At 41.5% G+C, this 21,668-nt stretch overlaps 1 protein-coding gene and 1 pseudogene across 1 annotated transcript; one reads left to right on the forward strand and one right to left on the reverse strand.

Annotated features, from left to right (window-relative positions):
* Nucleotides 1–5,589: 5,589 nt before the first annotated feature.
* Nucleotides 5,590–7,130, reverse strand: LOC128573675 (E3 ubiquitin-protein ligase makorin-2-like). Its single transcript, XM_053574029.1, is given in 2 exon segments — nucleotides 5,590–6,757; nucleotides 6,760–7,130. Coding segments are annotated over 2 exon segments (1,248 nt in total). The 5' UTR covers nucleotides 7,034–7,130; the 3' UTR covers nucleotides 5,590–5,783.
* The window catches only part of LOC128573477 (galactose mutarotase-like), a 72,437-nt pseudogene continuing 57,800 nt past the window's right edge, over nucleotides 7,032–21,668 (forward strand).

Below are 21,668 nucleotides of genomic sequence, written 5' to 3' on the forward strand. Positions count from 1 at the left end.
GGGAACTTAAAGATGCAATGGAAAGTATCAGCAACAGGTCAGACCATGCAGAAGAAAGAATTTCAGAGGTAGAAGACAAAGTTTTTGAGATAACTCAGATAGTAAAAGAGGCAGAAAAGAAGAGAGAGAAAGCAGAACGTTCACTGTCAGAATTATGGGACTTTATGAAGCGTTCCAACATACGAGTTATAGGAATTCCAGAAGGGGAAGAAGAATGCCCCAGAGGAATGGAAGCCATACTAGAGAATATTATAAAAGAAAATTTCCCAAACATCACCAAAGAGTCTGACACACTGCTTTCAGAGGGATATCGGACCCCAGGTCGCCTCAACTCTAACCGAGCTTCTCCAAGACACATTGTGATGAACCTGTCCAAAGTCAAGACAAAAGAAAAGATTCTGCAAGCTGCCAGGAGTAAGCGCCAGTTGACCTACAGGGGCAAATCCATCAGAGTGACCTCAGACTTCTCTAATGAAACTTTCCAAGCAAGAAGACAATGGTCATCTACCTTTAATCTACTTAAACAGAACAACTTTCAGCCCAGAATTCTGTACCCTGCTAAGCTAAGCTTCAAAATTGATGGAGAAATCAAATCATTTACGGATATACAAACATTGAGAAAATGCGCCACAACAAGACCAGCTCTACAGGAAATACTTCAACCTGTTCTGCATACTGACCACCACAATGGATCAGCAGCAAAGTAAGAACTCAGAAATCAAAGGACAGAACCTAACCTCCATACTGATGCAAAAGATAAAACTAAGCAATGGACTCTCACCAAATAAGACGAATAGAATACTACCACACTTATCAATTATCTCAATAAATGTTAATGGCTTGAATTCCCCACTGAAGAGACATAGATTGGCTGACTGGATTAAAAAACAAAAGCTATCCATTTGCTGTCTGCAAGAAACACACCTGGCTTCAAAAGACAAATTAAAACTCCGAGTCAAGGGTTGGAAGACAATTTTCAGGCACATGGAATTCAGAAGAAAAGAGGAGTTGCAATCTTATTTTCAGATACATGTGGATTTAAAGCAACTAAAGTCAAAAAACACAAAGATGGTCACTTTATATTGGTCAAGGGAAAAATACAACAAGAAGACATTTCAATTCTAAATATCTATGCACCAAATTTAAATGCTCCCAGATTCTTGAAACAGATCTTACTCAGTCTGAGCAATATGATATCTGACAATACCATCATAACAGGGGACTTTAACACACCTCTTACAGAGCTGGACAGATCCTCTAAACAGAAATTAAACAAAGATATAAGAGATTTAAATGAGACCCTAGAACAACTATGCTTGATAGACGCATATAGAACACTCCACCCCAAAGATAAAGAATATACATTCTTCTCATCACCCCATGGAACATTCTCCAAAATGGATCATATCCTGGGACACAAAACAAATATCAACAGAATCAAAAGAATTGAAATTTTACCTTGTATCTTTTCAGACCATAAGGCACTAAAGGTGGAACTCAACTCTAACAAAAATGCTCGACCCCACCCAAAGGCATGGAAATTAAACAATCTTCTGTTGAATAACAGATGGGTGCAGGAAGAAATCAAACAGGAAATCATTAACTTCCTTGAGCATAACAACAATGAAGACACAAGCTACCAAAACCTGTGGGATACTGTAAAAGCAGTTTTGAGAGGAAAATTCATCGCTTTAGATGCCTACATTCGAAAAACAGAAAGAGAGCACATCAACAATCTCACAAGAGACCTTATGGAATTGGAAAAAGAAGAACAATCTAAGCCTAAACTCAGTAGAAGAAAAGAAATCTCCAGAATCAAATCAGAGATCAATGAAATTGAAAACAAAAGAATCATTCAGAAAATTAATGAAACAAGGAGTTGGTTTTTTGAAAAAATAAATAAAATAGATAAACCATTGGCCAGACTAACTAGAAATAGAAAAGTAAAATCTCTAGTAACCTCAATCAGAAACAATAAAGGGGAAATAACAACTGATCCCACAGAGATACAAGAGATCATCTCTGAATACTACCAGAAACTCTATGCTCAGAAATTTGACAATGTGAAGGAAATGGATCAATATTTGGAATCACACCCTCTCCCTAGACTTAGCCAGGATGAAATAGACCTCCTGAACAGACCAATTTCAAGCACTGAGATCAAAGAAACAATAAAAAAGCTTCCAACTAAAAAATGCCCTGGTCCAGATGGCTTCACTCCAGAATTCTATCAAACCTTCAAGGAAGAGCTTATTCCTGTACTGCAGAAATTATTCCAAAAAACTGAGGAAGAAGGAATCTTCCCCAACACATTCTATGAAGCAAACATCACCCTGATACCAAAACCAGGAAAAGACCCAAACAAAAAGGAGAATTTCAGACCAATCTCACTCATGAATATAGATGGAAAAATTCTCAACAAAATCCTAGCCCATAGATTACAGCTTATCATCAAAAAAGTCATTCATCATGATCAAGTAGGCTTCATCCCAGGGATGCAAGGCTGGTTTAACATACGCAAGTCCATAAACGTTATCCACCATATTAACAGAGGCAAAAATAAAGATCACATGATCCTCTCAATAGATGCAGAAAAAGCATTTGATAAAATCCAGCATCCTTTTCTAATTAGAACACTGAAGAGTATAGGCATAGGTGGCACATTTCTAAAAATGATTGAAGCTATCTATGACAAACCCACAGCCAATATTTTACTGAATGGAGTAAAACTGAAAGCTTTTCCTCTTAGAACTGGAACCAGACAAGGTTGTCCTCTGTCACCTTTACTATTCAACATAGTGCTTGAAGTTATAGCCAATACAATTAGGCAAGACAAGGAAATAAAGGGAATCCAAATGGGAGCACAGGAGGTCAAACTCTCCCTCTTTGCTGACGACATGATCTTATACTTAGAGAACCCCAAAGACTCAACCACAAGTCTCCTAGAAGTCATCAAAAAATACAGTAATGTTTCAGGATATAAAATCAATGTCCACAAGTCAGTAGCCTTTGTATACACCAATAACAGTCAAGATGAGAAGCTAATTAAGGTCACAACTCCCTTCACCATAGTTTCAAAGAAAATGAAATACCTAGGAATATACCTAACGAAGGAGGTGAAGGACCTCTATAAAGAAAACTATGAAATCCTCAGAAAGGAAATAGCAGAGGATATTAACAAATGGAAGAACATACCATGCTCATGGCTTGGAAGAATCAACATTGTTAAAATGTCTATACTTCCCAAAGCAATCTACCTATTCAATGCCATTCCTATCAAAGTACCTACATCGTACTTTCAAGATTTGGAAAAAATGATTCTGCGTTTTGTATGGAACCAGAAAAAACCCCGTATAGCTAAGGCAGTTCTCTGTAACAAAAATAAAGCTGGGGGCATCAGCATACCAGATTTTAGTCTGTACTACAAAGCCATAGTGCTCAATACAGCATGGTACTGGCACAAAAACAGAGACATAGACACTTGGAATCGAATTGAACACCAAGAAATGAAACTAACATCTTACAACCACCTAATCTTCGATAAACCAAACAAGAACTTACCTTGGGGGAAAGACTCCCTATTCAACAAATGGTGTTGGGAGAATTGGATGTCTGCGTGTAAAAGACTGAAACTGGACCCACACCTTTCCCCACTCACAAAAATTGATTCAAGATGGATAAAAGACTTAAATTTAAGGCATGAAACAATAAAAATCCTCAAAGAAAGCATAGGAAAAACACTGGAAGATATTGGCCTGGGGGAAGACTTCATGAAGAAGACTGCCATGGCAATTGCAACAACAACAAAAATAAACAAATGGGACTTCATTAAACTGAAAAGCTTCTGTACAGCTAAGGTGATGATAACCAAAGCAAAGAGACAACCCACACAATGGGAAAGGATATTTGCATATTTTCAATCAGACAAAAGCTTGATAACCAGGATCTATAGAGAACTCAAATTAATCCACATGAAAAAAGCCAACAATCCCTTACATCAATGGGCAAGAGACATGAATAGAACTTTCTCTAAAGACGACAGATGAATGGCTAACAAACACATGAAAAAATGTTCATCATCTCTATATATTAGAGAAATGCAAATCAAAACATCCCTGAGATATCATCTAACCCCAGAGAGAATGGCCCACATCACAAAATCTCAAAACTGCAGATGCTGGCGTGGATGTGGAGAGAAGGGAACACTTTTACACTGCTGGTGGGACTGCAAACTAGTACAACCTTTCTGGAAGGAAGTATGGAGAAACCCCAAAGCACTCAAGCTAGACCTCCCATGTGATCCTGCAATCCCATTACTGGGCATCTACCCAGAAGGAAAGAAATCCTTTTATCATAAGGACACTTGTACTAGACTGTTTATTGCAGCTCAATTTACAATCGCCAAAATGTGGAAACAGCCTAAATGCCCACCAACCCAGGAATGGATTAACAAGCTGTGGTATATGTGTACCATGGAATACTATTCAGCCATTAAAAAAAATGGAGACTTTACATCCTTCGTATTAACCTGGATGGAAGTGGAAGACATTATTCTTAGTAAAGCATCACAAGAATGGAGAAGCATGAATCCTATGTACTCAATCTTGATATGAGGACAATTAATGACAATTAAGGTTATGGGGGGGAAGCAGAAAGAAGGAGGGAGGGAGGGGGGTGGACCTTAGTGTGTGTCACACTTTATGGGGGCAAGACATGATTGCAAGAGGGACTTTACCTAACAATTGCAATCAGTTTAACTGGCTTATTGTACCCTCAATGAATCCCCAACAATAAAAAAAAGGAAAAAATAAAAAATAAAAAAATAATAAATAAATTCAGGTTTATAATAAGATAAGTTTGTTGTGGTTCACAAGGTCGTAATTGCCCTCAATCTTAACCACTGCTGGGCCAGAATCAAAAACTTCCTTGGATGCCATGAAGTTTTTAGAAAATTCCTAGTAAAGCCCAGCTTTACAACCAGACAAGATGGCTTGAGTGTGACACACACTACAGAAGCACAGGTGTGTTCTGAGCCCTCAGAGCAATCGCCTGGATGGGCAGGGACCCCTCCGCTCCAGACCCCAGCACCAGCCAGACAGGAGGCTGGACTGCCACCACCCAGTACTTCCTGTGAACTTCAAGAATCTCCTAACAGGGAGAAAGATGTACACTTTCACTCTGTTTGCTGCTTATGGTAACAAGACTACTGCTCTGGCCTGGGATATTTTGAGAGAACTCATATAAGAATGACTATCCTTAAAGCCTTCAATAAAGTTTTATGCCACAGCTGTGCAATCCCTTAACATTGTGTGTTCTTAGAAAGCTCTACATAAATCAAAATTTTGACCATGCACTATTTAAATACACTTAGAGAAATCTGCCACTTAGAGGCATCTTTTCAGAGTTGAAGAATCCGTTGGTAAGAAAAAGCTGGTGCATTAAGGGCAGGGAGAAAAATATCAAAAAGGTTTTTAAACCAGGTTTAAAAACCAGGTTTTTAAAAGGCAGTCACTCAAAACAGTCTGAAAGGTTAGGTGGTCCCCCTGAAGGGGCTTGAAGTATAACTATAAAAATAGCAATTCCATACACTTAATTAGGTTATTTTATGTCCTTCACTCTTCCCGCACCTGTAGTAATGGAGAGTGGACGAGACGAAGGTTAAGGACGCCCCACTCAGATCCGAGCCACACACCACCTCGAGCCGCAGCACAGGGAAGCTCACCTCCTAGCTTGGGAAAGTTTTGGCTGGCACAGCCCAAGATGCAGGAGTGACCATCTACCCTCTAAGGTTCTGATGACTCCACTCCAGAAAGGTGCATGAAGAGGTCCCCAAGCTCTGTCATGTCAACATCTTCGGTGTTGGGGACATGTTGGCTTTCTCGGTTCTCAATGAAATCCCAGAGCCTCACTGAACTAAAGAACCTCACGGTGCCTTCAGAACTGAGCTGTTTCGGAGGTTTCTCAGGCTCCGCTAGCCGCCCGTCAGGGTAAGCATGGCGATAAAGGCATTTGCTTCCAAATGGGCAGGTCCCCTTTCCTTGCTCGAAATACTTACAAGGTTTTTTTCCCATCCCCTGTTTGAAAGCTTCAATCAATTCGTTCTTTTTATTCTGATCTTCCACCCAATACACACTTGGAATCACAAACTCTGATATCACGCGGCATTCTGGACAAGACTTAATGATCATGTTTTCAAACTGCTTGGCACACCGCCACTGCCGGATGCAGGACAAGCAGTACGTGTGGCTGCAGTTGGAGAGGATCCCAAACCTCCTCTCGGAGGCCGAGGCCTTCTCAAGGATCACTTCCATGCAGATACTGCACACTTTGTCCTGACTTGCCTGCAAGGCAAAGGCCTTTTCCATTTCGAGTTCGAACGTGGACATGCAGACCTTCTCATGAGCTTTCCTCTGCTCTGGGTCAAAGGGGTGCAGAACTCGCAGCCTACAGATGTCACACACTTCGCCGTGCAGGTGGACGCAGGAATCCCCAAACCTGCACTCCCCAGCAGCCGCGTATGGGCACAGCTGCTGCTCACTGCTGTAGGAGCTGCTGGCTTCCATGCCATCAAGGCCACTCCTGATGGCATCCAGGTAGGAATGCGGCTTCATCTCAGGGCTGGGCTGGGGGTCGCTGTAGCTGCCTGGATTACTCACCAGACTCAAGTGTGTCTTTTCTTCAGCCATGCCAGAGAGATTTCGGTCTCTAAGTACCAACGTTCTCTTTTCACGCTTCCCAGGTTCAAGTGAATTAGTTTCACAACAGATGCAGTGAGGTCAGAAGAAGGGTGAGGGCCATGGAAACCTGAGGAGGGCACACTGTGGGGCACGGTGCCCACGGCGCCACCAGATGCAGCAGGGGGCCTCGTGTGATCATATCTGCACCGAGTTCCGTAGGCACAGTACCCCTTCTGATAGTATTTACAGATGGTGGACGGCTTGCTGTTTGCTAAGTCGTGTGAGAACAGGCACTGGCTTCCTTCCCGACATACACCATGCATAAAATACCTGCAAGTGACCTGTTTGGTACTCATGGTGTCTGGGCTGGAGGGCAGTCGTCGCTCCGCCGCCTCTCGTTACTGCGGCCGCCGCCTGGGCCCTGACCCGGCCCATCCCGCGCAGCCGCGTCACGCCAGCGCACAGCATCCCCCAATTATTAACCAACTGCCCTATAGTAAATGAAATCATTAATGTTTCTAGGCATCAGTTTTCTAATCTGTAAAATAAGGATGATGTAGTAACTTTCCTCATAGTGTTGTGAAGTATAAAGCGTGCCATTTCGTGTATACATTTAATGTTGTTAGAAGAGTGTCCAGCAAAAGTTTAAGTTCTATACAACTAATACTATGAAGATGAAGAGGCTGCGGCCACAACTGCTAATATTCTCATCCAGTGAAACATTCTATTCTCTAGAAGCTTGTCATTTAGTTTGTGGTCTAAAATAAATGTGAACCAGACAATTAAAAAATATTTAAGTACTGGTCATTTCAGCAAAGTTGAGAAATCTTAGAGGGGAAAAAAGTCACAATAGTTTTTTTGATAATAAGCAAGATGAAACTTGAAAGAATGTGAGCCCATTTGAGTCAAATAAACATAGCTTATTTAGTTGTTGTGATTTTCTGGGTCTTTTTTATGCACCCTAAAATACAACCAGTTTTTGTAGGATACAGTGATGACAGCTGACTGCTCTTAGCTAGATAAATAAATACCCTTCTCCCTCCTGTGAAAGCCACATGTGGCCCCCACTGGCTCTGCAGCCCACTGCACATCCTCAGGAGACTTGTCTTTGATTGGAGGATATAAAAAAAATAAAAGTTGAAGCTGGAGTACTGGCCTCATTCCCTTCTCCACAGTTATATCCCAGGGTATCCCTCAAAACTGGAGTGTCTGCGTTATCTCCCCTAACAATGAGAGGACCAAAAAGCAATGGGGCAGATGGCGGAGCCTCAGAAGTAAGAAATGAGGATTCTTTAGGTAGAAGCTGTCAGAATGTGGAAGGGATGGGCTAAGAAATCTCGGGAGGTAGTTAATGAACATGAGCCAAGATGTTCTCACCATATTGGTCTGAATGTTTGCACGCTTTTTGCTTCCCCTTAATTATTTCCTTTTTGCCCACTGGGTCTGGGTGTTGAAACATGATTAGTTTCTAAAGGGGGAAAAAAAAAAAGCGAAGTGAGAGCCTTCTTCACAGAAGTATTGTAAGCAATGTTATCAAACAGTCAGGGCTAAACATGGCTCCACACATCTTGGAGAGACTTAGCTGTGGTCCCTCTAGGTGGGTATTTTTCAATCCTGTTTGCATTATTAGAATCATTTGAGAATTTTTTAAAAAGTCTAATGCTCAGGCTGAACCAAGACATTCATATTTTCAAGCGCTCCCTGAGTTATATCCATGTGCAATCAAGAATGAGAATCTGAGCTGTTGGCGAGAGCTGGAGAGTCCAGCCCCACCCAGACAGGTGTATTCCTTTTCTGTCTACTCAAGCCAGATATCCCAGTGTAGGCCCTTGATCATAAGAGGACAGAATGAGGTGTGAGGCGTGGGACCGAAACATGGTGAAGAGGAACAAGACTAGCTTTGTGGTCAGAAAGTTCTGCATTCACATTCCAGCCCTGTCCTGCACTTCTTAGCTTCCTGAATGTGAGTCAGTTACTAAGCCTCCATCTCCTTTTTCGTTCATTCAAAGGGAATGATACTAGTACCAACTTTGCATTGGTTTTATAAGGATTACAGGGGAGATATGAAAAGTGCTACAATGTACTTGTTATTTGAATAATAGACTTAGAATTTTAGAAATAAAATAGAGCATTTTATCCTGTACTATTAGAAATTTAGAAATAAAATAGAGCATTTTATCCTGTACTATTGACAGGAACAGTGGTACCACAGTTATACACACAGGACGGCACATTGCAAATGAATATATGTTCACAGTGTGGATTTCCTTCATGCTGATACCTGCCTCTGAATTCATAAGTGCTCATAATTACAAATATTAACTTTCTAAATAGAGGAGGTATTTCCCATGTGGGATGTGATGCTGAAAGTGAATTGAAATTCAATGGATGCGTTCAGTGTCACTGCTAAAGACTTCTAAGCAATGTGGAGACGTTATTGCAACCATCTTGGCAGGTGTCCAGTGGAGTAGATAAGAACGTGTGCTATCATCCAAGGACAGATCAACTAAGTGGCCTGAGAACTCCTAGAGTCATAAAATCATAAAATACTTAACTTACATGAGATCACATAAGTTCAGTGATTTTAAAACGTATATACTCTTAGTAGCAGAGTGCTTCCTTCAACAGAAACGTTAAGGGTTAATACCCAATTTTCATAAGTGAAATTCTTACTGTTGAAGTGATGCTTACTCACTTCACCTGAAGTATTGTTGGGGTTCTGGGCATTCCAAAGAATATATGGCCATTAATATTTGAACCCTCCAAAACTCATGTTAAAATTTAATCCCCAATGAAGGATTCCTCAGAGACGGGGGCTTGAAGAGGTGATTGGGTCATAAAGGCTCCGCCCTCATGAATGGGTTTATCCAGGAGGGATTAATAATGGATTAACGGTTATCATGAAAGTGGGACTGGTGGCTTTATAAGAAGGGAGCTCTGAGTTAGCACACTGCATGCCCTTGCAGTGTGACGCCCTGAGACCTCAGACCTCTGCAGAGTCACCCTCAGCAGGAAGGCTCTCACCAGATGCAGCCTTTGACCTTGGACTTCTTAGCCTCCAAAATAATAAATAAACTTATTTTCTTTATAAATTATCCACTTTCATACATTCTGTTCTAAGCAACAGAACATAGACCAAGGTACTCCGTTTGAAAATCACCAATTGAGTTAGAGATCCCATGGGTAACAGACTCTCTGGTAGCATCTGATGAGACTCATCACTCAGGACCCCCACTGCCATGCACTGCCCTCCAGCACTGAGAATGGGCCTAGTCATGTGACTGGCTATTGGCACATTCACTTTTTAGTATACTGACACTTTTGAAACAGTTTCCATGCTGTAATAAAGCTTGGGGTAGGCCACCCCATGATCAGATTATCTGAAAAGGGAAATGAAAACAAGGCTTTAGGGACCAGATTTGGGGGTCAAGCTCTCCTGAAGCCACCAGGCCTAGGTTAGCCTCCAAACAGTGGCAGCCTCATAGAGATTTCATGTGAGACCAGCAGAAGAAACACCTACCAAACCCAGTCCAGATTACAGGATGATGAGGAACATGGTGGTTGCTTTAAGCAACTAAGTTTTGCCATGAATAGTTATATGGCAAAAGAAATTGAAAAGTTACTTACAATAGCCCTTATTATATATGTGGCATCTATAACTCTGCCCATCATAAAGAAAGTGATTCAATAATAAATATAGAACTAACTCTATGTACCAGTAAGTGAGAAAACTAGAAATATAATCAGCCTTCTCCTAAAGTACACAACTCATCTGCTTCCTCATTAGTGCAATAAAACCCCTAAATTCTAGATATCCAATCTAAATTCCTTAGCATAAACTATATTTTGAAATAGAATGAACTATTTTATTCCCTAAGACCAGAAGTCACACGTCAGAAAACAGCTAAGAACAAAGACCTTCTAAGCAATGAGATAAGATGTCACAATGTCCATGTACTTTTTTTTTAAAGGAGAGAGTCTCTCTCAAATCCAACATGCTTACTGAGTTCTCTCTCAACATGAGTTTTCGAATTCCTAGTCCATAGTAGACTGGGTAAAGGAGGCCCTTGAAGTATTATTAAAGTCTGCATTACTAAAACTTCAATGATAAACAGGAGATAAACAGATAAACTACAAAATAATACGGACATGAGTATTCAATTATACTTAAGTTCAGGGAAGTTTGGTGTAGACCAGCGGTTCTCGACCTGTGGGTCATGACCCACAGGAACTATGGAATTAAAGGGCCGTGACATTAGGAAGGTTGAGAAGCGCTGGTGTAGACATTAACAACTCTTCCCATAGTATGAAGTATCGCAATAGTATAATATACCACAAGGACTGATTTGTTATCAATGGTCTTGAGAGCAATAAGATAATTTGGTATTCTCTGGTTGATAATTATTGTACCTCTAACTTGCACAGTTATTGCAGTATTGTGACATATTGTTATCAATCCAGTAGCTATTTCTTTGGAAAATCATAACTTCCTCAGTTACAGCATTGCTGTTTGTTGTATAAGCTCCAGTAGATCTGAACTCCCTGACCCTAGAAGAGAGAATTAAGCTCATTTCTGGCCAATTAGCATATTCCCTTCCCTGGCTACAGCGACTGGGGGGATGGGAGTGTGATCTCAACATGTGACATTAGAGTTTTCCCCATGATTTTTGCCAGAATAATCCAGAAAAACTGTCCTCTTTCCCCCCAGATCCTAAGTTCTAAGGACACTTGGAGGCCGGGGTATGAAGTGAGGAGGGAGACGTACTAACTGAAGCCATCCTACTTCTATGTGCAGAGAGTCTGAAAACAAAACTAAAGAGATGTAGGAATTATCAAAAGATAGGGATAAAGAGAAAAATTCCAATGATGTCAGCTTCTGAATATGACCTCAGCCTCACTCTGTGAGCTTCTAAAATGAATAAGCTTTTATATTCACCTTTTTGCTCAGGTCAATTATAGTTACATACTTTCTCTGGTAAACAAGACTATCCTAACAAACCTACTTGGAAGTTTTCAAAATACTTTCATATTCACCATCCATGTAGTCCTTCATGGTAATATGCAAAGTGACCAGTATAGCAGGATGGTCCCTATTTCATCCATGGTGAAAATGAGCCTCCTGTGAAGGTCATGCCTCTATCCGCATTGCAAATCAGCTGTAGAGCTTAGTTGAGGAACAAGGCCCTATGTTGTTCAAGTCCAGAGAGTTCCCACTGCACTGATTCATAAAATTATTGTCCAATATCTTCTATTGCTAAGATAGTGTCAGGGCTTAAAATGGTAGAAATTTAGATACATGAAAGGCAGGGCTACCTTCACCTGCATGGAGGTGGGAAGCATTAATTACTACCAAGGAGAAAGGCTGGACTACCTCTGGTGCCCTGTCAGTGTTCAGGGATTACTCACAGTAGGAAAGTAAGCACAGAGAATTTGATGTTGGGTTCCCAAAATGTGGAACTGGAGATGGGGATTCTTGCACAAATGATTTACTGGGGGGTAGGCTGTCTCAGGAGAAGAGAAAATGATAAAGAATAGAACTAGGAAGGACCTGAGTAAAGATGTGATGTCAGCCAGAATCTAGCCTCGGATTGAGCCCCCAGGAAGCTCGGGGGTGACACCACAGAGTCACCACCTCCAATCCAGCTTTGTGCCTGGTATCAGTCAATCACTGGCTGTGGGTTGTCCCCACTCTGAGGCTAAGGGGAATATTCTCCAAGCATTCTGAACAGGGCAGCTCCTATTGATTTAGATGATTCACTCATAAAGGGGTCCAAGGGACAGTTATGTGCTATTAACAGGACCATCCAAGAACTAAGAAATATATGCACCACCTGGTAAGGGGGCTCTAGGTGGTGCACCCAGGATCTACTAAGAAGTCTAAGCAGGGCTTAGCCTATGATTCTGCTCTTCTTTCTGTAATTTCTGGGAACACATATGCCACACAGACCAAGCATGTGTGAGGTGGCACCAACACCAGGTCTGGGGCAATGTGCGGTGGTGGCATCCCTCATCCACACGTTATGCTTTAAATTTTGTGTGAAAGATGAAAACAGCCGAAAGTCAGAATTGCCATAAAACATACACATGGGGGTTGGACAATTAACTTCACGAACTTGTCATAAAAAAGTGCTTTGACAGGTGGACTAGGCACTGGCTTCAGGGAATAGCTTTTAAGGGGAATACTTTGAAGGTTATTGTAGTGATATTCAGCTATGAGATTTGCAACACTTTTTCCAGGGTGAGTGCATGAGCTTAATTTTCTGAACTCGTACACACTTAAATACGATAGACAAAATAAATTAACTGTATATAATGAAGGCTACATCTATATAGGTACAAATGAATTTAATTTACTAGATTAAATTTATATTTAACTGGATTACACTGTAAATATCAAGAACCAGGCCAAACTGTGCTTAAACAAATTCCAAGGATTTAGTTGGAAATCTGTCATATCAGTGAGTGATCAATCTGAGATGTTTTTAGCAAAGCATTTCTGACAGGGGCTCTGACCTGGATGCTTTGCCCTCACAATGAATCTTTGACTTAAGTCTCAGTGTTTCACCAGGGCTACAGTCACTGCCTCACCTGGCAATAAAGGATTATTCATTCAAATCTGCAGACCATGTATGAGGCTTTTGTAAGTTCACAGAAGAAAGTTACGTGGCTACTGGATGATTTCTTTGTTTCTTTTCCCAAGAAGAATGTGGCAAGGAAATTTATTTTGCTTTATAATTTGAGAAGATCATGGAGGGATAAAATGAAACCCTACACTATTTAAAAAAAAATTCACAGGGTGATGCCTGTGGCTCAGTGAGTAGGGCACCGGCCCCATATACGGAGAGTGGTGGGTTTGAACACAGCACCAGCCAAACTGCAACAACAACAACAACAACAACAAAATAGCCGGGCATTGTGGTGGGCACCTGTAGTCCCAGCTACTCGGGAGGCTGAGGCCAGAGAATCATCTAAGCCCAAAAGCTGGAGGTTGCTGTGAGCTGTGACACCACAGCACTCTACCAAAGGTGATAGGGTGATAGAGTGATACTCTGTCTCTAAAAAATAAAAATAAATAAATAAATAAAAATAAATCACATTTTAAAAAATCTTTCGGAATCAATATATTCTGTTATCCTGCCTGGTTGGTAGAAAATCCCTTCTCATTGTTAAAGCATAATTTTGAGAAGGATAAAATAGTAACTCAGACAAATATAAAATGAACACAAGTCAAAGATTTAGTCAAGGCATTAATTACTGAGACGAACAGCAAGATGTTAATGCCAGCCCAAAGAACATCTGATAAGATTAATATTTAAAGGCAAGTTCATCAAGGCAGGTTAGGGTAAGATTGCTGAATTAGATACAAAAGTGGTTAATGTCGAACAGGTGACACACCATAACTTTTGAAGTTATCTGATTAGAAATAATTAACATCTCTACTGAACTGAAATCTGTAAGATAGGATATAGCTTCACTAAGTGTGAGATCTCTGATCAATAGCAGACAATGAATGAAACAACCTGCATTGCTTAATACCTGCTCCACAGTATGACACTGAGTAATCCAGCCACTCACCTGTGGCCTCACATTCAAGTTTGGAAAGATTTTTATTAATACTTATCATTACCGAGGCTTTCTCTTCCTGTGGATGGGTCCACGAAAAAGTCTAAGTCCTTTTACAAACTATAATATAGGGAAAGGGCCAGGCCTTTGCCTTCCTAGGCCATCACCTATACCAGTGCTCCATTGTAACCTAAACCTGATACCATTTTAGGCCTCTGTCTTAGATTGCTTCAGTGTGGGGGACGGACCCTGGGATAACTCCCAATGCCCGCCACCTCCTGGTATCCCTGCATCTGTGTAACCTCCTCCCCTTAAGTGAGGGTAGGAGCTATTACTTGCCTTTAGCTAATGGAATAATGCAAAGAAGAAGTGACTTGTGCAGATGTATTTAAAGTCCTAAACCAGTTGATTTTGTGTAAAAGGAGATCATCCAAGGTGAGCTCAATGAATCAGGTGAAATACCTTAAGAGGGAGGCTGAGCTACCTCTGAAGCAAGAGATTCTCCTGCTGGCCTTGAAGAAATCAGTCGCCATCTTTTGAGAGAACCATGTGGCAAAGAACCACAGGTCGCATGTGGGAGCTGAGAATGGACCCAACTGACCGCCAGTGGTAAGCAAACTTCAGTCTTACAACCATAAGAAACAGAATTCTGCCAACAGCCATGCAGGCTTAAAAGGAGACCCCAGAAAGGAATGCAGGCCCACTGACTCTTTGATTGTACCTATGAGACCCTGAGCAGGGGACGCAACCGAGTGTTAACTATGAGATACTAAGTGTGTAATGTTTAAAGCTGCTATGCTACGTTTGTGGCAATTTACACAGTGACAGATAATTAATACATTCAGGGACACTCAACACAGGGTCTACTTCACTGATAGCAGACCTCGCCACAGAATTCCCTTCCAATGCTCTTGAGGCCATAGTCCATATTTTCATCCACCCTCAGGATCTGGAGTCCACTTCTTTGTCTGGGACATGCAAGCCAGCCTGTGTATCTGCCAGGCACAGAAAGCCCTCCAACCCTCCAAGTCAGTCCTAACTTTTAGCTCCTACACCTTCCCCTTTGAGCATGAAACTCCAAAGCTCTATCCTTAGCAATTTTGGGAAGGATGAAGGACAGAGAGAATAAATGTCATAAGAATGCTTTAGCTTTTAGAAAATGCAGTGTTAGCCTCTTTCCTGGAATGAGAGTGGGAAAGGGAGATTCTAGCACCATTTAATTGTTTTTAATTAGAAACTCACCTTTTAAAAGAGAGTTATTACTGTAATATGCATTATATAACTGGGCTGTAATAGTCCTTTGAGGTAGGATTACAAAATAAATGGGCATTCTTAACACTTCCCTGATGATACACCTTGTATCCCTCACCATCATAAAGAGAAAAAGGACCAATGGCAGAAATATGGTATCAGTAATAATGAATCGAAGGACATGGGGACAGGGGAAAAGAAGTTGCCTGAGAGAACTTCAAGGAGTTAAGTTGTGGAACTCAATTTATTGGTGAGCCCAACCCTGGAACTAGCCTTTTCAATAGTGTTTTCCAAACCCCCCACATGTTAGACTTACCTGGGGATGTTTTGAAAATCCCAGTGCCTAGGCCATGCCCCAGATAATTAAATCACACTTTTGGTAAGTGTAACCCAAGAATTGGCATTTTAAAAATTTCATTATTCTTTTTTAATATCACTAAGTTTTAATACTTCCCAGGTAATTTCATTGTGCAGCCACATTTTAGAACCACGGCTTTGCACTTTGTTCCTTTGTTTGAAACAGGGGTGCTCATATATTAGCACTTAAGCTTCATCTGGAAAGGCAGACAACACCCAGATTCCTGGGTCCCATCTGCTAGAGTTTCTGATTCAGCAGATTCAGAGTGGAGCCAAGAATCTGCATTTCTTAGAAGTTCCCAGGTGATGCTGATACCAATGATTAGAGAAGCACTCTTTGAACAGCAAGAGCTAAATTTTACCTTAATAAAACTGCAAGCAAATTTTTTTATCAGTGGTTAAAATATTAATGATGCTTAACTGTATATGATCGGTTTTATATTTATGGATACTTAGAATTAATAATTCAAGATAACATACTAATTTTTCTTATTTTAGAATATTACAGGGGTACACAAGTTTTGGTACATAATTTGCTTTTATAAATTTTAAACTTATCTTGCTCCTTAAGCAGCATGCCAGAGAGACCAATTACCTGTAGGGAAAAGACTTCTGCACAAAGGCTACTGGGAGAGACCCATATCCTCTGTACATTTACTCCAATGCAACTGAACTGACTCTGCACATTTGCATCCCCAAGGGGTTGTACAAATGATACCAGTGTTTAATCTCCACCTCTGGAAATTCTAATTTACTTAGTATGAGTACATATAAAATTAGACCTTTTTTCTTAGAGCAGTTTAAAGCTTACAGAAAATACTGAGTTCCCATGTACTCTCCCTTGTCATCCTCACATGGTTTTTCCTATAATTAACATCTTGAATTCTCCCTTTGTTGTACAGTTCTGTGGGTTTTGTCAAATCCATCCTGTTGTATATCCATCATTACAGTATCTCAGAATAATTTCACTGCCCTAATAACCCTCTGGTGTTCCTCTCCCCTCTTGGGCCATTCCAAATTCATGGCCATTCCTGGTCTTTTATTGCCTATAGCTTTGGATTTTCCTGAAGGGAATATCGTTGTGATATTAAAATAAATAGCTTTTTCTGACTGTTTTTACAATATTTTCACTTAGCAATATGCGTTTACATTTCCTCCATCTTTTTCTGTGGCTTGTAAGCTCATTTGTCTTTGTTGCTGAATATTTCATCGTATAAGGATGCACAGTTGTATGTTCCATCCATTCACCTACCAAAAGGCCATCTTGGTTGCTTTGAAGTTTGGGCAATTATGGATAAAGCCGTTATAAACATTTGTGTGCAGGAATTTTTGTGTGGCCATACATTTTCAACGCATTTGGGTAAACACCAAGAAGCACTATGGCTAGATCATATGGTAAGACTATATTTAGTTCGTAAGAAAACGCCAGGCTCTCTTCCAAAGTGGTTGTACCATTTTTCTTTCCCACCAGCACTGAAGGAGAATTTCTGTCATTCCATATTCTCACCAGTATTTGGTGGTGTTAGTATTTTCAATTTTAGCCATTCTAAGCTGTAATGATAGCTTGTTTTAATCTGCAATTCCTTAATAATATAAGATGTTGAATATATTTTCCTGTGTTTATTTACCACCTTATATAACTTCTTTGGTAAGATGCCTGGGAAATAGTATTTTCAAAGAAATAATATTCCTAGGTAGTTTTATTATTAAGCCAGGATTAATGATTACTGAAACCTAGAACTCACAGGGAACATCAGAGATAGAGCTCCTTTTTTGTCTCTTGACTAGAAGAAACTAGACTTAATAGTGTTCTTGTATTTCACCTATATTCCACCAACTTTAGTATCACAGAACATGATAGCCTGACTTCTAGATGCAATAGAGATTTTTCCTTTTTCATAGCCCAGTCTTTTCTCCCTGGATACAGGGAAGGCTAGAGAGGTGCCAGAGAGCTACCCCCCCATATTCCCAGGCTACCCCCATTCAATGTAACTAATAGGAGGGGGTGTATCAATACCCCAGCTTTCTCACCCTTCTAGGAGGGTAATTATAAAATATATTCTCCATTGGATCCCAAAATTCCCCATCAATATTTTCCTCACATGGGCAGACCATTTCTTCCTCACTTTTCATTCTCTATCTCAGTTACTGACACCCTGACCGGTGCCTCCTGAGATCATTTCCAAAATAAGCTACTTGTTCTTATATTCTCATCTCAGAGTCTGCTTCTCGGAAAACATAAACCCACACAGGCTCTGTATAGATAGAGTGAGTGATGGAGAAGATCATTCCAGGACACAAAGAAGAAAGTTGAGCAGAGCTAGGAAGGTCATATAACACGTGCAGATGTGCGACTGATGATGGATATTCAAACAGCATAGCATTTGGACCAACAAATAAGCTTTTCCCTGAGTCACACACCAGGAGCTAGATCTGTTAAATCATTTGCTAGGATATTGAAAAGTGCATAAATAAATCAAAAATTGCTCTCTTTTGCCATTTTCATAAATTTAATTGGTTTGATCTTGTGTTCATCAGAAAGCTGAGGGAGAATTTGTAGCCTTATTTATATTATTTAATTGGGGGTTATGATACCCTCCCCCCAAAAGAGGAGTAAGTAACAGAAAAAGTGAAGAAGGGAAGGTAGAGGAGTCACTTGGAAGGAGGAGACTGTGTTGCTTACGTGGCTACCACGAGGAACACTGGTTACCCAACTATAGCCTTTGGGAAGCCATATGAGCTACAACCCAGGACTGATGGGGTTGGGAGTAATGGGAAATGGGAAATCATGTAACCATTGCTTCCCATCACCAGTGGGCCAAAGGCCAGATTCCAGAGAATGGTTGTTGGGAATGGTGGACAGAGAGAATCCTCCATGGTTCCCCCTGCCCCCCCCCATACACACCCAGCAATGGAGGGCGGAGTGTGATGACCTCAGACCTCTCTCTTTCTCTGACATTTTCAACAGGCTGAGTGTCCTGACTCCTAAAATATAGTACTCCACTGTACTATTTTATATATTTTGTAAGGATTTAGCAGCTCTAGAAAGAAGAAAGAAAGGGAGGGAGGAAGGAAGGAAGGAAGGAAGGAAGGAAGGAAGGAAGGAAGGAAGGAAGGAAGGAAGGAAGGAAGGAAGGAAGGAAGGAAGGAAGGAAGGAAGGAAGGAAGGAAGGAAGGAAGGAAGGAAGAAAGAAAGGAAGAAAAAAGGAAGGAAAGAAGGAATAAAAAGGAAAAGACATAGAAAAGTCAGAGCTTCCTTTTGCCTTTTTAAAATAGCAGGGCTGAGCTGAGCTTCTCTGGCCCTGATCTCACCAGACATTTTAGCCTCTACCAAGTTCTGCTCTAGGATCACTGAAGGTAGAGCCATTCTCTGCGAGTCCCTGCAGCTGCCTCCATCACACTGTGAAAGAAGCTCCATGTGGACAAGGAACACCAGGCTGTTCAATTACATTGTAATTGACTTTAATGAGTCCTCCCATGGACTGTTAAATTCTTTATCTGCAGCCTGGTATTTCATCAGGGAGCTTAATACCTCTGTCCTGTCCTTTGGAACAAAGAGAAAATGAAAAAAAATAAAAATCCAAACTCTCTCCCCCAACCAAAAAACCCCCATACAATAGAAACAATTCACCAGGCTGCTGAGCTGCTGAGCCTACAAAAAGAGAGCCCCAGTGGGGAAATAAGATGGCAGCCACTTCATCAGCTGCGTGAGGAGCTCTCAGGGGGAAATACAGAACTCTGGCTGCCTTCCAAATGCAGAAAAGGAAAAAAAAAAGTTCTTTGGTATTATTATTGATGCTCATAGAGCTTTTCTTAAAAGAACAAGGCTTCCTAGAAACTTTCTACTTTCCTTCCTCTGTTTGGTGTTCACTGATTCCAGCCAGTTATGAGGTCCTGGATGGGCTGGAGGTGCAGAGTGAAGGTGGCACAAGTAGACTGTGGTAGGTAGGCTCAGACTCAGCCGGGTGGCACCAGAACCTGGACATCCAGGTGAGCATGTAAAGGAGAGCTGTGGAGAACCGGCAGGAGTCACCCAGGTGGGAGAGAGAACAAGTGCAAAGGACCAGAGGTCAGAGAGGACACAGCAGGTGGGAGCGAATGAGTGACACAGGGGCCTTCACCTGAGCCCTCTGCTCCTGGACAGCAGGAAGATTCAGCAGTCCCCTCACCCTTGCTCTTTTGTGTTTCAGAATATTCTACTGGAAAAAAAAAAAAATCTCCCTTCTCCATAGGACTTGGCTAAGACTGATGGGTGATATATGACAAGGCCAGAAATATACCTTTCAAATTTATATTTTTTGCCTCATAAATGGTTGACTGAATGGATCTCCCTCACTAACTAATTAGATCAAAATGCCCATTAACCAAACTTTAAGATTCTTTCCTCCCCCCAGCTCTCTGTACATTGGTCCACTGTCAGGCCATCCCACATTCTTCCATCCTACTTCCCCATACTGGATCTTTCTAGCCTTGTTCACTCCTCTGTAAAAACAATTTTAAAAAAATATCTTTTTGCCTAACTCTTGAGAAGCCCACAGCTCATGATTGGAACATTGTGCAGATTGCAAGGGTTCTCCCCGACCTTCACAATTCTCCTTTAGAATGAAGTCTCCCCTTACTGAGTCCTGACCTGTTTTTACTTGCTATGTCTGAGCGTGGGCACTAGTAGTTCTTAATATTCAGAGTCATTCTTAAACCTGACCTTGCATCAGAATCCATGTAGGCCTTGTTAAAGCACACGATGTTGACTCCTGCCCCCAGAGTTTCAGATCCACCATGTCATGGGAAGGCTCTGGAATTTGCATGTCTGACATGTTTCCAGGTAAGGCAGATGCCCCTTACCTGGCAGCACCTTAAAAACCACTGTAGAACCCAATAGGGAGAGGAAAATCAAGGGATCCACAGAAAATTAGGCAGAGTCTTAAACATGTAGGACCAGAAAGTTCTGTTTGTTTGTTTTGTTTGTTTATTTATTTGAGACAGAGTCTCACTCGGTTGCTCGGTTACTAGCTCATAGTAACTTCAAACTCCTGGGTTTAAGCAATCATCCTGCCTCAGCCTCCTAAGTAGCTGGGACTATAGGCCTGTACCACCATGCCTAGCTAATTTTATCTATCTTTAGTAAAGACAGAGTCTCACCGTTGCTCAGGGTGGTCTGGAACTCTTTAGCTCAAGGGTTCCTCCCTCTTTGGCCTCCCAGAATATTAGAATTACAGGTGTGAGTCACTATACCCAAGCCTGTGAGTCCAGACTAACCCTAACCCTAACCTAACCTTAACCCTAACCCTCAGGCAAAGAGGAATCATGTAAAGATGAAACCAGAAAGCCACTTATTCACATCTGCTTCTTTTGTAATCCCTCTCCCCCGAAGTCTGGAGGACAAGTCAGGAGGGGTAGAATCCAGGCAGGAGGCCCCTGAGGAAGCTGCTGTGTGGGCTGTGTGAGGAATGACAGTGGCCTGGCCTGAGGCAGGGAGGAGGCTTGCTGGTGACTGAAGAGAAGTGGAGATTCAGGTGTATTTAGGCAGCAGCACTGTAGGGCTCCGGGGAAGGAGGAGGAGGATAGAGGCCTTCTGGACCCCTGGCTTTCAGGCTGTAAGCAGAGTGCACACGAAGAGATCAAAGCCAAGAGGAGGAGAGAGGCTGAGGAGGGGAGATGAGGCTGTGCCATCTGGAGTGTGGTGTTTTGGAAAAACCTAGAGGGGGGATGGACAAAACTAGATTCTGGAGAGTTAAAGTTTGGTCCAGGCCAGAAAGAGGCTTGGGAACTGTCAGGTGAAATACACATGGCAAAGAAAGCAGTGGGATAAATGATGCCGCA

The sequence above is a fragment of the Nycticebus coucang genome, chromosome 21 (genome assembly GCF_027406575.1).
Source record: "Nycticebus coucang isolate mNycCou1 chromosome 21, mNycCou1.pri, whole genome shotgun sequence".
Classification (NCBI taxonomy): Eukaryota; Metazoa; Chordata; class Mammalia; order Primates; family Lorisidae; genus Nycticebus; species Nycticebus coucang.